The sequence below is a fragment of the Tenrec ecaudatus genome, chromosome 13 (assembly GCF_050624435.1).
Source record: "Tenrec ecaudatus isolate mTenEca1 chromosome 13, mTenEca1.hap1, whole genome shotgun sequence".
In the NCBI taxonomy this organism is placed as follows: domain Eukaryota; kingdom Metazoa; phylum Chordata; class Mammalia; order Afrosoricida; family Tenrecidae; genus Tenrec; species Tenrec ecaudatus.
Window position 1 is genome coordinate 62,536,689 of NC_134542.1, and position 13,164 is coordinate 62,549,852.

The 13,164-nt window shown below is 53.6% G+C and overlaps 1 protein-coding gene across 2 annotated transcripts; it reads right to left on the reverse strand.

Annotated features, from left to right (window-relative positions):
- Nucleotides 1–4,114: 4,114 nt before the first annotated feature.
- HOXD3 (homeobox D3) lies at nucleotides 4,115–9,958 on the reverse strand. 2 transcript variants are annotated; one of them, XM_075528894.1, is made up of 3 exons: nucleotides 9,865–9,958; nucleotides 8,659–9,280; nucleotides 4,115–6,984 (listed from the first exon to the last, which is right to left on the reverse strand). In XM_075528894.1, exons 2-3 carry the CDS (start codon nucleotides 9,191–9,193, stop codon nucleotides 6,227–6,229), a joined length of 1,293 nt encoding a protein of 430 aa, XP_075385009.1. In that variant the 5' UTR covers nucleotides 9,194–9,280; nucleotides 9,865–9,958; the 3' UTR covers nucleotides 4,115–6,226. The 2 variants fall into 2 exon arrangements, with proteins under 2 accessions (XP_075385009.1, XP_075385008.1); XM_075528893.1 differs by lacking the exon at nucleotides 9,865–9,958 and adding an exon at nucleotides 9,441–9,576.
- Between the last annotated feature and the right edge of the window lie 3,206 nt (nucleotides 9,959–13,164).

The following is a 13,164-nucleotide window of genomic DNA, read 5'->3' on the forward strand; positions in this document are numbered from 1 at the left end:
TGGCAGTGTGGGCCACTACTGTCCCTGGGGCACCATGCTGCAGAGCAGCCTGGCTGTGGCCCTCCCTGGTGGGCGCGGGCGGCGGGTCGAGCCCTCCAGCCCTCAGCGAGAGCAAACTGCGCGCCTGCTTCTCTTCTGCGTGCGGTTTCTGGTCGGATCCCAGCTGGCCCAGACTTACTCTGAAGTAGGAGGAACCGCTGTCAAGCGAAAAGTGCACACCCGGTGATTGATGAACTCTTAATAGGGCCAACCTCTCCTGCCAGTCCCCCCCCCCCACCTCTCCTAGACATACACAGAGAGAAGTCCTCCACCCGGCCCCCTCCCCAGGCCTCCTCTCGGGTGAGAGGGGACGCAGCAGCCAGCCGGTAGGGTGATTAACTCACCGTTTGTCTTTCAGAGACTGTTTTAGGTCGTTTTAGGAACACCCACCCGCAGTCGCGCAGCTCTGCGCTCTGCAGACTGGGCCCAGGAGCGCAGTGGAGGGCGAAGAGCGAGCTTGCGTCACATGGTGGCCAGGGCTGAGCAGGCCTTTGTGCAGCGTGCTGTGCCGGGGAGGTGGCGGCTATTGTTCCCCTTGGGGCCTGGGGGACAGGGGAGGATTTAGACTGGGAGTCCACAAGGCTCTCTTCCCGGAGCATCTCAGGGTCGGAAGGTGGGTAGGGGCTTCCTTTGTGTGTATTCCCTGCAGAAGGGGGGTGGGGGGTGGGTGGGGTGGGTGAGGGGAGGACAGACTGGGAATAGGCAGGCGCTTCCTGGCTGCTCCCCGGGAGGGTCAGGAGACAGGGTTGAGGGAGGCAGTGCTACAAGTGAGTCCCAGCAGCCCTGGCACAGCCATCCTCATTTCCCCAGTGGGTCGTGGGGGAAGAGCAGAGGAGGAGGGTTCTAGTGCCATCAGAAGGCCCTCTTGTGACCCTGTAAATCAGGGATGTCATTCTCCCTACCTTCAGCAAGCCCCTGGCTGGCCAGGTCTTCCTGGCCTGTGTTTAGTCATGGGCCCTTGGGCCCTTACTATTGTTAAAACACTACTTCTTTTGTGGTTTTCCAGATCTTATTCTTCCAGAAAATGATCCCAACTAGCTGTAAGACCATAGTGTGCCACAGGACGGAAGACCAGGGGCCTAAATGGGTCTAGCTCCTACCTTGCAGCTCTCCAGGAGACCGGAACCTTCATCTGCTTCAGTTTCTGCAAATGGACATCATCCAGCTGGGCTGAGCTTTCATGTGGGGAAGTCTTTTGTTCCTTGTGCTCTGGGTAGACCTGGCTTGACAATGGATTTTTGGATTGTCTCTGGCTTTCAAATCATCAAGGTGTACATGTGAAACATGAAAGGTTTAGAATGTAGATTCATTTGACACTAGCCTTGGACCCCAAGGAGTCACTTGTATCTTGGGAAGAGGATAAGGAACGACTGAGAACTAGGATTGCTTCTGTGATGAACCTCTCTAGTCAGTCTTCCCCACCATGGCCACCTCCTAGGTGAGACATGAGAGGATTCCTCTCTGTGTCCTTCCTTCTCTCCATCCAGTCCTTTTGAGGGAGAGAGCAGAGTGAGTTCCCCCACAGAGGAAGAAGGACTTGACTGGGGACCCAGCTTCAACTCTGTGTCTAAGTGTCTGGGGTTGGGGGGGGGGGTGTGGGGCGTGCTCCTAGAGGCCCACTTACACCCTCTCCAGGCAGTCACCATGTCGGATCCTGAATTGAATGGGCCAATGAGGCCTGAGCCTTCTGACTCCCACAGCCTTTAATACTCACAAATTTTCACTCTTTTTCTTCTGTTCTTACAGTTTCTGAAGGAGGGACCGAAGCCATGTGAAGAACCCCACTCGATCTATTACCGGGATCGATCGATTAGCGACTTCAGAAAGAACTTTCAGCTGACTCGCAGGATAAAGTCCAACAATCCTGTGACTGTCCCTTGAAGACTGGGAGTGTAGACCAGCTTTTGGCTCACTCAGGTCCAGCAGAGGAAGGTTTCTTACTAGAATGCCTATACTTCTTTGTTATTTCACACATGCACGTACACACATGCACGTACACACATGCACACCCTCTTCACCGTCCCTAGTTGAAAAATTCAACAGACCAAGCCTGCTGTTGGAGAGAAGATGCGCTTCACTCCAGGGTCAGTCATCTAGCACAGGCTGGAGGAGGGAGCAAGAACAAGTAGCGAGTATAGGTAATCACTATCTTTTAATACTCCTTACAGATAGAAATTCGAAAAATCTTGTTCAGCAAGGTTAGCAGCCTCTGGGGCCTCAGAAACCAATTTGGCTGATGTGTCTGTGATAGGGACTGGGCTTCTGGCTGCACCAAGGGGAAAGTACTGACTCTCTATTCCCTCCCTTACTCTCATTTGAAAGCCTGTACAAAGAAATGGTACAAATGGATGGTTAACTTAATGAGTCCATCAGAGGCAGATTTTTAATCTGTCAGGGACCCTGGACTGAGGCCTGAGAGCCAGGAACAGAATTGGTACTTAACAATGCCCTTCCTTCCTCCTTTGGTGGTGGTGTGTGCACATGAGCACTCAAGACTACCCTTGAGGCCTTTTCTCCAGCTGTCTTCCTTTCCTCTGGCCAGCCCAGTTGGGTCACTGGACTGAGCTTCTGATTGCAGTGGTGAGCTCTTTCTGTCCAGCTCTTTCTGTCCATCTCTTTCCCTGACCCCACCCCCACTTTACAGCTGCAAACTGGCAACTGGGTTTTTCCAGGTATCTTACCTCTCCTGGGGCGGTGGGGGTGGGGGTGGGGGTAGAGATCTTCATTCACACTTGATAATCAGGACAACACAACCAGCTACATCCATAGGACTGTCACACATCCACAAATCTAAGCTGGGGCCCTGCTCCCTTTCACCAGACCTCAGGGGACTCCACCCCTCTACCCCACCCCCTACCGGACCTCCCCAAAGTGGTCTCTACTGGGAAGGCAGCAAAGCTGGGCTCTGCCAGAGCCAGAGAACCGTTTCCTTCCTGAGGCAAACCTCTTGGGCCTTTGTGTGGCCTCCCCAGCCTGGAAGCCCTTGGGGAAGCAGCACACACAAAGGCTATGTACGCTACTCCTGTAATGCCCGGAGTTCTTCACCCCTAGGCCAAGGACCAGCAGCTCGCTGGAGGGTTTGGTACACTGGCTCACTCATTACCCCCAGAGCCAACCCCAAGAGGGGCGGGGGAGGGTGAATGAGAGGGCTGACGGGCCTGTGTCCAGAGCGCCATTGCTGGCCCAGGCTCCCCTCCCCCACTCCTTTTTCTCTGCTGCTGCAGACGCAGCAGGGAGGAGGCAGGCAGGCTCCTCCACCAGTGGAGCTGCTATTGTGACCTTCCCTGGAGAGCGGGAACCTAGCGAGCGTGTACCCTGGCAGTGTCCGCGCCAGCGATGCAGGGGGAGGGGGGGGGGCACTGGGGAAATGAAGGTCGGCGTCCTCGGGCAGTTGAGCCCTTCAGAGGGCACTGGTTCTGTTTAGACTCCCGATGCTTCCTAACACTAATTGCAGGCTCAAAAGGAGCGGAATTTATGGCAAAGCCTAGCCCAGACGGCTTGTTTATAATTGATGAAGTTTTAAATGGCTGGGCCGCGGACCGGCCTGGCTCCCTCGCGCGCAAGCCTTTGTGCGGCCCCCTCCGCACGCCCCTCGGGCGGCCGCGGGAATGGGCCTCCTGGACTGGCGCCGGGTGCGGGCGAGCGTGGCCGTCACGTGACCCGTGCGCGCCAGCGGCGGAGCGGGGGCTGGGGACGCGAGCCATTTCCCAAGCCTCCGGGGCCTTGCAGGGTTGAGGGAGAGCCCTAGATTTGGCACGCGCGAACCCCTAGCACCCTGCTCCAGAGGGTGCCTGCGGCTGCCAGGCGAGGGAGCGGCCAAGCCTGCACTTGCTGGAGCCGAGTGTGAGCGGAAGCTGGTGTCAGCCCGGCTAGACCCCGTTAACGTCTAATCCGTGAAACCCTAAGCCGCAGATGCCACTCGGGCCGTGCAGACACCCGCAGACTCAGCAGATACTCCTGCGGTCACACAGCGCGCTGGAAAACGCTGGGAGCCATGATGCATTATGTATTTTTATTATTATTTATGGTGGGAAGAGGAGATGAGGGAAAACCGGACTGAATCTAAACAGCCTGACAATTCATCTATTTAATATTTAGCCAGTTCAGAACGGTGGTTGCAAGCCCTGCACGCACGGCAGCGAGCTCTTCCTTGATTTCCCTTATAGCTTAAAAAATAATTCCTTACAAGACAATAAGAAATCCTGCCTGTGGGTGCAAATTTCATATAAAACAATTTTAAGCCTTGGAAGTGGGTAAAATAGGCCTTCAATTGAAGTCATTTATTCTCTGCTGATACACTTCTACAACATGTATACTTTAAACCTGCTCAGATAAAGTGAAATTTAGCAAAAGGAGAGTCCCCTCCCGCCCCCAATCTAACATGCCATTTTTAAAACAGCACAAAGGAACAAGTAAACTAAATATTATTTTTGAGCCATCATTATTCAGCGAAACACAAACATCCAAATAGAAACGATTGCTGTTCCACCAGAAGATTCAGAGTTAAAGTACTTCCACACAATAGGAATTTCACTTCCTGTCACCGGGATGTAGTAGGAGTTGTATTATTTGTCAACCCCCACAGAGATGCGTGGGCGACTTTGCTGAGATAGAAAAGGATTGAACCTTCTCCGAAGGCGTTTTCAAGTGCCCCTGCCAGAGAAGGAAGTCTATGTTGTCCGCCCCTAGCTAACGCCACGCTAATATTTACAAAATGGTTATAAATCTTTGAAGACGTTTTTGCCCGTTTTGTACAAAGAAACGAGTAAACAAGGTGTTTATACTTATGTTCCATTAATGAAACTCATTACTTTACATCGTGGGCAACGAGGAGGAACCGTTTGTTCTCTTTAGAAATGAACCACCGACCACTACAAAGGAAAAGATTTAAGACAGCACTTCCCTGAGAAAAAGCTCAGGTGCTTCTTCAAGTGACCCACCGGTTTCTTATCTGCACCTTAGCTTTTTCATAGCTCCTTCTGACAGTCGTCTTCTCTGGTGTCTTTTCTTTGATTGTCAATTTTCTTTCAAGGTTTATTTTTTACTAAGCAGAAAAGTGAGCTCTAACTTCCCCCGGTAAATGGATTCTTTGTAAGAAGTAGATTTATGACTGGAGAGCCATGGAAACAGCACAGCTGCTATGGAAAGCCCGACCCGACCCACAGGGTCCCACCCAGATCAGTCTCTAATTTTGCATCCTTACATTCCCTCTTTTGATATCAATTGCTGGAATGTAGCCCCAGACCCAATTTGTGCACTGGATTGCAAATGTTTTTGATTTTTTCTTTCCTCCTTTTTTTTTAACGTGTAGAGACTTTCAGGGCCTTGTCTAGGGGGAGTGGTGCTAAAGATAAAGGCAGGGCGGTATGCTTGCAAGTGTGTGTGATTAACGCAGATACACTTCCGACTGAGAAATTTTTTTATTCTAAATATTTCTTCAAATGGTACCAGACAATTTGAAATCAATAAGCTGTGTCGAGTGGTTGAGCCTGCGGCTGTTGAGAAGTGAGTAACGTAACGGGAGTGGTGCCACGCCGTGGGGCTGCCTGCTTCTTCCCACGAAGGACAATTTGCTGTCTTACTCCTTTACATCAACTACAAACACCAGCCACGGTTACAACTGTTCAAAACTACTCTCGCCACTAGTTCAGACCACGGGGACTAGAGCTGAAATGTGGCCCCTGCGTTCCTAAGCTCGGCTGGAGGAACTCTACAAATATACACATAAATACATTAAGACGAGGATAAATAATCAGGGAAACGAAATGACTCGCTTCAAATAATAAATACAGATCGTTGAGTCCGATGCAGTTCCTTATGGGACGGGAAGGAGCATATAAATTAAGGTCTCCCAAACTAAACTAGACGGAGGGGGAGGGCCAGGCCCGGGCTTCTCCGAGGCTGCGGCCGCTCTGCAGGGTGCGCCGCCGCCGGGTCTCAGACTTACCTTCCGGGCACCATTCGAGATCGGAGCCCCGCGGTCCGCAGTCCCCGGCACTGCCAGGCTTACCGAGGAGCCTTCTTGCGGCTGATTTATGGCGAGTCACCCAAAGGAGGGCGCGCCTGGAGGGGAGAGGCCCGGCGGCCGGGCCAGAGCGGGGGAGGGGGGGTCACCGAGCCGCCCGCGGGTCCCACCCCCACCCCCCAGAGAGGTAATCGCGCCGCGAGTTCCTGCCGGCGGCGGCCGCTACAGATGCGTCAGTTTGGGGGCCTCGGGCAGGCGTCCCTGAGACGAGTGGTGGGCCGAGAGATCTGTGTAGGTGGGGTGCGGGTCACACGGTCCGTGGTGGTGGTTGCCGGGGATCTGCGCGGCGCAACTGTAGTCCACGCTGGCCGAGGACGGGTGCGAGAGGTGGCCCAGGTTGAAGACCGGCCCGGACGCGGGCGCCATGGAGTCGACGAAGTTGCCGCCCACGTACACCGGGCTGCCCTGCAGGTTGGCGCTGCCGAAGCCGCCGCCGTTGCTCGCCATGGGATGGGGCTCGAACTCGGGCGCCGCGTAGCGCTTCTGCTGCGGCAGGCAGCTGCTGAGCGGCGCCGTGTAGGCGGCCAGGCCGTACATGTTGGGCTGCGACTTGGCGAAGGCTGGCGGCGAGGGCGCGTCGTAGGCCAGGCCCGGCACCGGGGGCAGCTGGCCGGAGTAGGCCACGTGGCCCGCGGCGCCGCCGAGTGGCGGGCTGCGCTCCGGGGACTGGCCGGCCGGGGAGTGCAGGATGCCCTTGGCTTTCTGGTCCTTCTTGTACTTCATGCGCCGGTTCTGGAACCAGATCTTGATCTGGCGCTCGGTGAGGTTCAGCAGGTTGGCCATCTCCACACGGCGGGGTCGGCACAAGTAGCGGTTGAAGTGGAATTCCTTCTCCAGCTCCACCAGCTGTGCGCTGGTGTACGCCGTGCGCACCCGCTTGGACGCCGGGCCCGGGGGGCTCTTATCCTCGCAGCTCTCTCCTGGGCAGGCAGGTAGAAAGGAGAAAGCAGTAGCGCTGAGCCAGATAAGTGGGGATGCTCAGGGTGGGAGAGGGGCCCTTCCCAGGCTCCCTCCTCCTCCACCCTTACACACATGCACACACACACACACACCCTCGCCTCCGCCATGGCTTGGGTTAGGGAGGGGCTCTGGAGAGGGAAATTCCAAAGGGAACTGTATTCCTTCAGGCCTACCTATGAGACGCACATGAAACTCACTTCTGCCATCTCTGAGGTTCCTGGCCCACCCCTCCCTCCAGACTAGCTCACCATCAGGACTTGGAGGGCTCTAGTGAGAGGCCAGGTGCATCTCACCCAGAGCTGCTGGACCAGCCCTGCCAGCTGCTCTGCTGCGGGGAGCCAGGCAGCCCCAACCTGGTGAGGAAGGGGGGCGGGGAACATGACACCCCCCTCTGGCCCTGCTGCACCCAAGGACTCAGCCCCCAAAGGCAAGGAGGTGGTAAATAATGGATGACGATTCCACCCTGGAGTGGTAGGGCACCCAGGGCAGGGTTGCCAGCATGGTGAGGGCTGCAGTACTTGGAGCGGCAGCCCCAACTCTGGCTTCCACCACCCTGCCACCTCTCAGCGGCTTGTCCACTCCCTCCCGGGGAAGACAAATGGATTTCTTCTGGGAGGGAGGGCCTGGGCTTACCGCTGAGGAGGGAGGGGCTGGAGAAGGAGTTTGCGAGCTGGAAGGCCCTCTCCGCCTAGGAGCAGCCACCCCCTCCCCTCAGAGCAAGGGACAAAGCTGAAAACTGATAAGAAGCCACATCCCAGACCTCAAACTAGCCCCAGACCTGGGAACAGGTACATCTACCCAACAATAAACTGTATCAGAGAACACACAAGGCCTCCAGAAAAATCCAGGAACCAAGTGAGTGAGCCTGTTCTTTTCCCAGCACATCCAGAGCGGACCTGTGGCAGACACTCTGAAGTCTGGGGTCTCTGCACCCATGGCTTCTCCAGTTTCGGAGCATGTTGTCTTGCCCTAGGGCTTGCCCCCCCCCCCACGATGGGGCAGGATGAATTGGACTTGGGGGACCCTGGGTTCAAATCTCCCACTTGATAGTTTGTGATGTTACTTATTCTCCCTAACACTCTGTTTCCACAGCTGTAAATAAAACAGGGGTGTTATTATGTACCTACTTTGAAAGGTGGTTTGGACATTTACATCACCTAGAATGGCCCCTAACACAGGCAGCACTCAATAGACTTGAGTTCTTTTCATTTAAGAGAGTGGAATTCATGTGACAGGGGCCACATGACCACTTCAGTCGGAGAAGCCTCGATCCTGTCGTCACATTTTGAAGGGTTCTTGGATGGAAAAGGGAAGCTGAGTTATAACCAGCTGCCTCATAAGACAGATATTGGGTCAGTCTAAGAAGAGCTCTCTATTAATAACTATGAGACTTGTCTAACAATGGCACTAGCTGCCTGGGATGGAAGCGAGCACCCTGTCACTGTAAGGCTATGACCCTCATCAGGCACATGAAGGAAGGACAATTCTCCATGAACAGGCGCTCAGGCAATATGGCCTCCCAGGTTGCCCTTCCAGCCCTGGGTGTCTTGTTTCCAAGGTCACTGTACTTCCGGGAGTCAGTCTGGAGGGGATTTTGACTAGTGGCCTAAGAGTGCGCTGCCTCCCAGAGCTACCTGCAGTGGTACAGCTGCTCTTCTGCTTAGAGTTCTGTCGGGACTCTTTCATCCAAGGGAAGATCTGCTTGCTGATGGTAGCGGAGGATCCAGAAGCATTGGGCCCTCCCTTGGTCTTCTTGGCAGGCACCCCACCTCCAGGATTGGAGGGTGAGGATGGGGGCAGGGTCGGTGGTGGAGGAGGGGGTTGAGGTGGCTGCTGCTCTGAGTTCAGACCAGGAGGTTGGCTGCCACCACCCCCACCCTGGCCGTTCCCTGTGCCCGGTCGCATGCAGCTGCCATTGAGTTCAGTGCCCTTGTGGGCTGGGGCTCGAAGAGGTGCAGAGTTCTGGATGGAGCAGGCTGAACCGGGGTAATCGGTGTCCAGGGAGTTGGCAGGAGGTGGGTAGGGCTGATGCGGTGCACCATAGCCATAAGTGTCTGCGGCTTTGCTGTAGCCATAGCCTCCGAAGAGTCCTGGGTTCTCATAGTAAGCAGCCTTCTGCATCGTGCACTCAGGAAGCTCTGGGGCCTGTTGACCCTGCTCAAATAACATTGACTGCCACAAGTCTCCTTCACCACCACCGTCAATGGCTAGCTTATCTTGAGAGAGAAGCTGGGCCAGCCCCAGGCCCCAGGTGACCTGCCAAGAAGAAAAGTGAGAGGCCCCAGAGGGACTGTCATTGGCAAGACCAGTCAATATAGAAATACAGGAGACAAGTCCTATGGTCTCTGCTACCCACTCACTTCATGGTGGGGGCTGGGGGGTGGGGAACTGCATGATTTCATGAAGTTCAACTTACTTGAACCCTCAGAACCTTAACCAAATAGGAGGGGAGTCTTCTCCTTAGCTCAGCTCCAGCCTAAGGAAGAGTTTTGTCTGATTGGGATTTTTTTCTTCCTAGGATACAATTTCTTGCCCTGAGTTGTCGATTTTAGTCTTGGAACCTGCACAGAAAAACCTTATGTAGTCATAAGTCTTAATGGCTGACTCCCCCACTGGACTGTGAGCTTTTTGCAAGCAGGACCTGTGTATTTCTCACACCCAGTCCAGTGTTTGCATGTAATATGTGCAAGACATGGTTATTGAATGAATCAATCGATCAATGAAGACCGATTCTTCAATCATTTAGTCATCCTAGGGTTTTGAGTGAACAAAAGACAGTCCTGTAACTCCTTTAGAACAGCTAGAGTTCCCACATACAGGAAAAAAAGTATATTTCCCACCTGATATCAAAATCACAGTATCTTTCATGGAAACTCCGATTGTCCACTTGCTGGTAAAAGCATGAGAAGAAGCAGCCCAGTTCAGCTCTGTGGGATGTGCAGGGTCCAAAACTAGAAGATGAAAACCAAGAAGAGGACTTCAAAAATGTATTCCCAGACTTCTTTTGAGGATATAAGGTGCTTTTCTCTTTCACCCACATTTTTCTAGAAACTTAAGCTTATTTAAAAAACAAACATACACAACTTTGAAGTGGATACCAGTAGAGATGGGTAAAGAAATGCCCAGTTTGAGCATGAGTGAATACTGCTTTAATTTGGCAGCATTATTTTCACACTGGATCTACTGTATAGATAGATGTTATTATTGACATCTTCTCAGGATCATCTACTCTGCTCCTCCTCCATCACCCATAAGCAAAGAGAAATGATAGTATGATGAATGGACCCAGAATTTGAAGAACAACTACAAAACGAAGAAAAAGTCTACCTCTTTTGTGTCCTCTGATTCCTGATGAGGTTTTCTCTTCTCACTTAGAAAAGTTTCTAAGAAGTTAAAGTATAACCAATGCCATTCAACCACTTTTGTCTGTTTTATAAAGAAAACTCATTGGTCAGCTCTCTGGTCTCAAATCTTGATCTCCTCTTTCAGGCAACTTTCCTTCCCAGAAAAACCTTCCCTGACTTCCATGATGCTTCCATCGTATCTAGCGAGTGTATGTGGCCAAATGGACTCGACCACCCTACCAAAATCACTTCTCCATTCATTCATTTCCTTCCCTCATTCGCCAAAGAGCCCAAGCAACAATATTTTCAAATGTTTGCAAAGTGACCTTTGTTTGGTAGCATTGTCCATTTTGTTCTAGAATATAAGTGAATATGCCATTTACCTTGCTATGAGACAGGCCCTCTGCAAGGGGATAATGGGATGTTAGGGCATTCTAGTTGAAGAATTGTCTGTGGTGTTGTTTCTAAATGTGTGGAGTGAGACTCTCTCCCTAAAGCTGGACGTAATGCTTCATTCCATTCCATTTCTCTATTATTCTCTGAATACTAAAGGCCCTGAACATCAAATGGACAGCTAAATCCCACTCTGTGACTGAGCCTTATATGTATTTGCCCCTAGGCCAAAGGACCAGGCAAACTGGGTTTGGTTGAGTGGCAGGACTTTTCTGGGATTCTGCTGCTAGTCTTAAACCTTGGACTTGTGGATGTTTAAATGTTCACATTTGATATTCCGACCGACCGCCAGAACAGAAAACAGACTGCTGCTTCCTCAGGCATTGCATGCACAACTATGAAAACAAAACACCCCCCCCTCCGGCCTGCCCCTTCCTCCAGGTTGGCCAAGTTTATCTTCATAGTTCCCTTAAAAGTGCTTCTTTAGGAAATGATCAGGTCTCTGGGGCAGATGATTTTGCATACACATTTTCTAAGGCATATGCCTAGAAAAAGCTGGGCCCCCGAGCTCAACTACTAGGCAGCTTCCTGCATAAGGGCAGTCAGTCCTCCTGCCTGTTTCCATTGTCCTAAGGAATTTCCAGGCCAACCCAACCATAATCCACCACCTAAATGTCTATTTTCCCAGAAGCAAGAGCCAGAATGCTCTCAGAAGTACACTGAGCCTCCAGGAAAAAAATCCAGCACCCCAAAGAAGTCATTTCTCCTAAAACAAAACCCGAGAAGATTGTTGCAAAACTGGGAAAGAGCCTTATTTCTTTCCAGAAATCTCTACTCCTTGTGAACTCTGCTTGAACCTAAAGAGCAGGAATGGGTCATAAATCACTTGGACAATGGTCAACTGTTCAGTGGCTCATCTTTTCCATCTCACCCCCCCCCCCTTTTTAAAAAAGGCTTCCCTTTTCTTCTTCTTTTTTTTTTTTTTTTGCTTTTAACTACCTTTGCTCTTTGGGTCTTGGGATCCCCAATGCCTTTGGGTGAAGACAGCCAGGGCAGGGGGAGGGGGGCGGCCGGTCAGGACTCTCATTCCATGTTCTCAGCTGCCTTTTCCTTCCACTGACACCCTTCCACCCTCTGGGCAGCTTCGCCAGAACCCCACCAGCATTATCCCTGACCCCTCCTGGGGAAGGGGCGCCCCTCAGGGGTCAGACTCGTTCTTTCTTATGGTCCTGGGAAAGTTGCCCCTCTCAGCCTGGAAGCCTAACTCGCAGGGTTCAAGGAGCCTGGCCTGGAGGCAGGCAGGCAGCCTGGGAGCGACCACCGCCCGTGCTGGCCCGAAGCGCCTCCGAAGCAGCCAAGCCCTGATACTCGCTCATTGCACTTAATTCTGCCCGGGATCAATACCTAATATGATACCGAATAAATAAAAGGCGCTCACAGCGGCCAGGGGACGAGGTTATTAAGCAGCTGGAGCTCTCACGGTGCATATCAATGCACCTGTCATTGTGGTTTGTAACAAAATTTATGACTGCGAGCTTGGCAGCAGTAAACGCTTCAGTAAGGAATGAGAAGAAAAACACTTCCCGAGGCCCGGCACTTTTCAGAAGTGGAGACTGGGCTCCGCGTAGGAGGAAGCGCAGGAAAAGAATGCTCGGCTCGGCACTTTTCCCGGCGCCGCGCCCGCCAGCCGCCGGCCTATATAAAGTGGCCGCGGGCCCGCGCGGCCAGCAGCTCTGCGCGGCGGTCGCTCGCGGGACGGCCTGCGCGCCCGGCCCGCGCGGAGATCTGCCGGCCGCCGCCGCGGCCTCGGGACGCCCGGAGACCTGCGGGCCGCCGCCGCTGCAAATGCCCGACAGATAGGCGAAGTGTGAGTCGAGCGCCCAGAGGGAGGCGCGGCGTGCTGGTGCTGCTGTGTGGCTGGGGGCTCGCGGCGCCTCTCCTGCGGCCGGGTCGGCCCGGGTCTCTCGGCAGCGCGCGCATCTCCTTCCAGCGGACACGCCTCGGGCCCGCCCGGGCCTCCGCGCTCCTTCTCCGGAACCGCGAAGCCGGCCTTCTCGCCCGGGTTTGCATGGCTACCTCGGGACCTCAACGCCTCTCCTCTGCCGCTCTGCTCGGAAGGAATGTTTTGACTGCGACTGCTTTCCGGTGCGCGCTCACGGTTCTCGGCTGCCGGCACCTCTCCAGCTCCCTGGAAGCCCGGGGCGCGCCTTCTAGCTCACCCTAGTTCAGCCCAGATAACTCCGTATCGTAATACGCCCCGTATTTAAGCCGCTGGGCTCCCCCACCCCTCTCCTCCGCCATCCAAGCGCCATAAATTTGAAGGCCCGATGATCGGTAGCATGTAACGGGCAGCAGTTAGTTCGCGCCGAGGCGATCCACTTCAAAGGCGGCCTTTGTTTTATG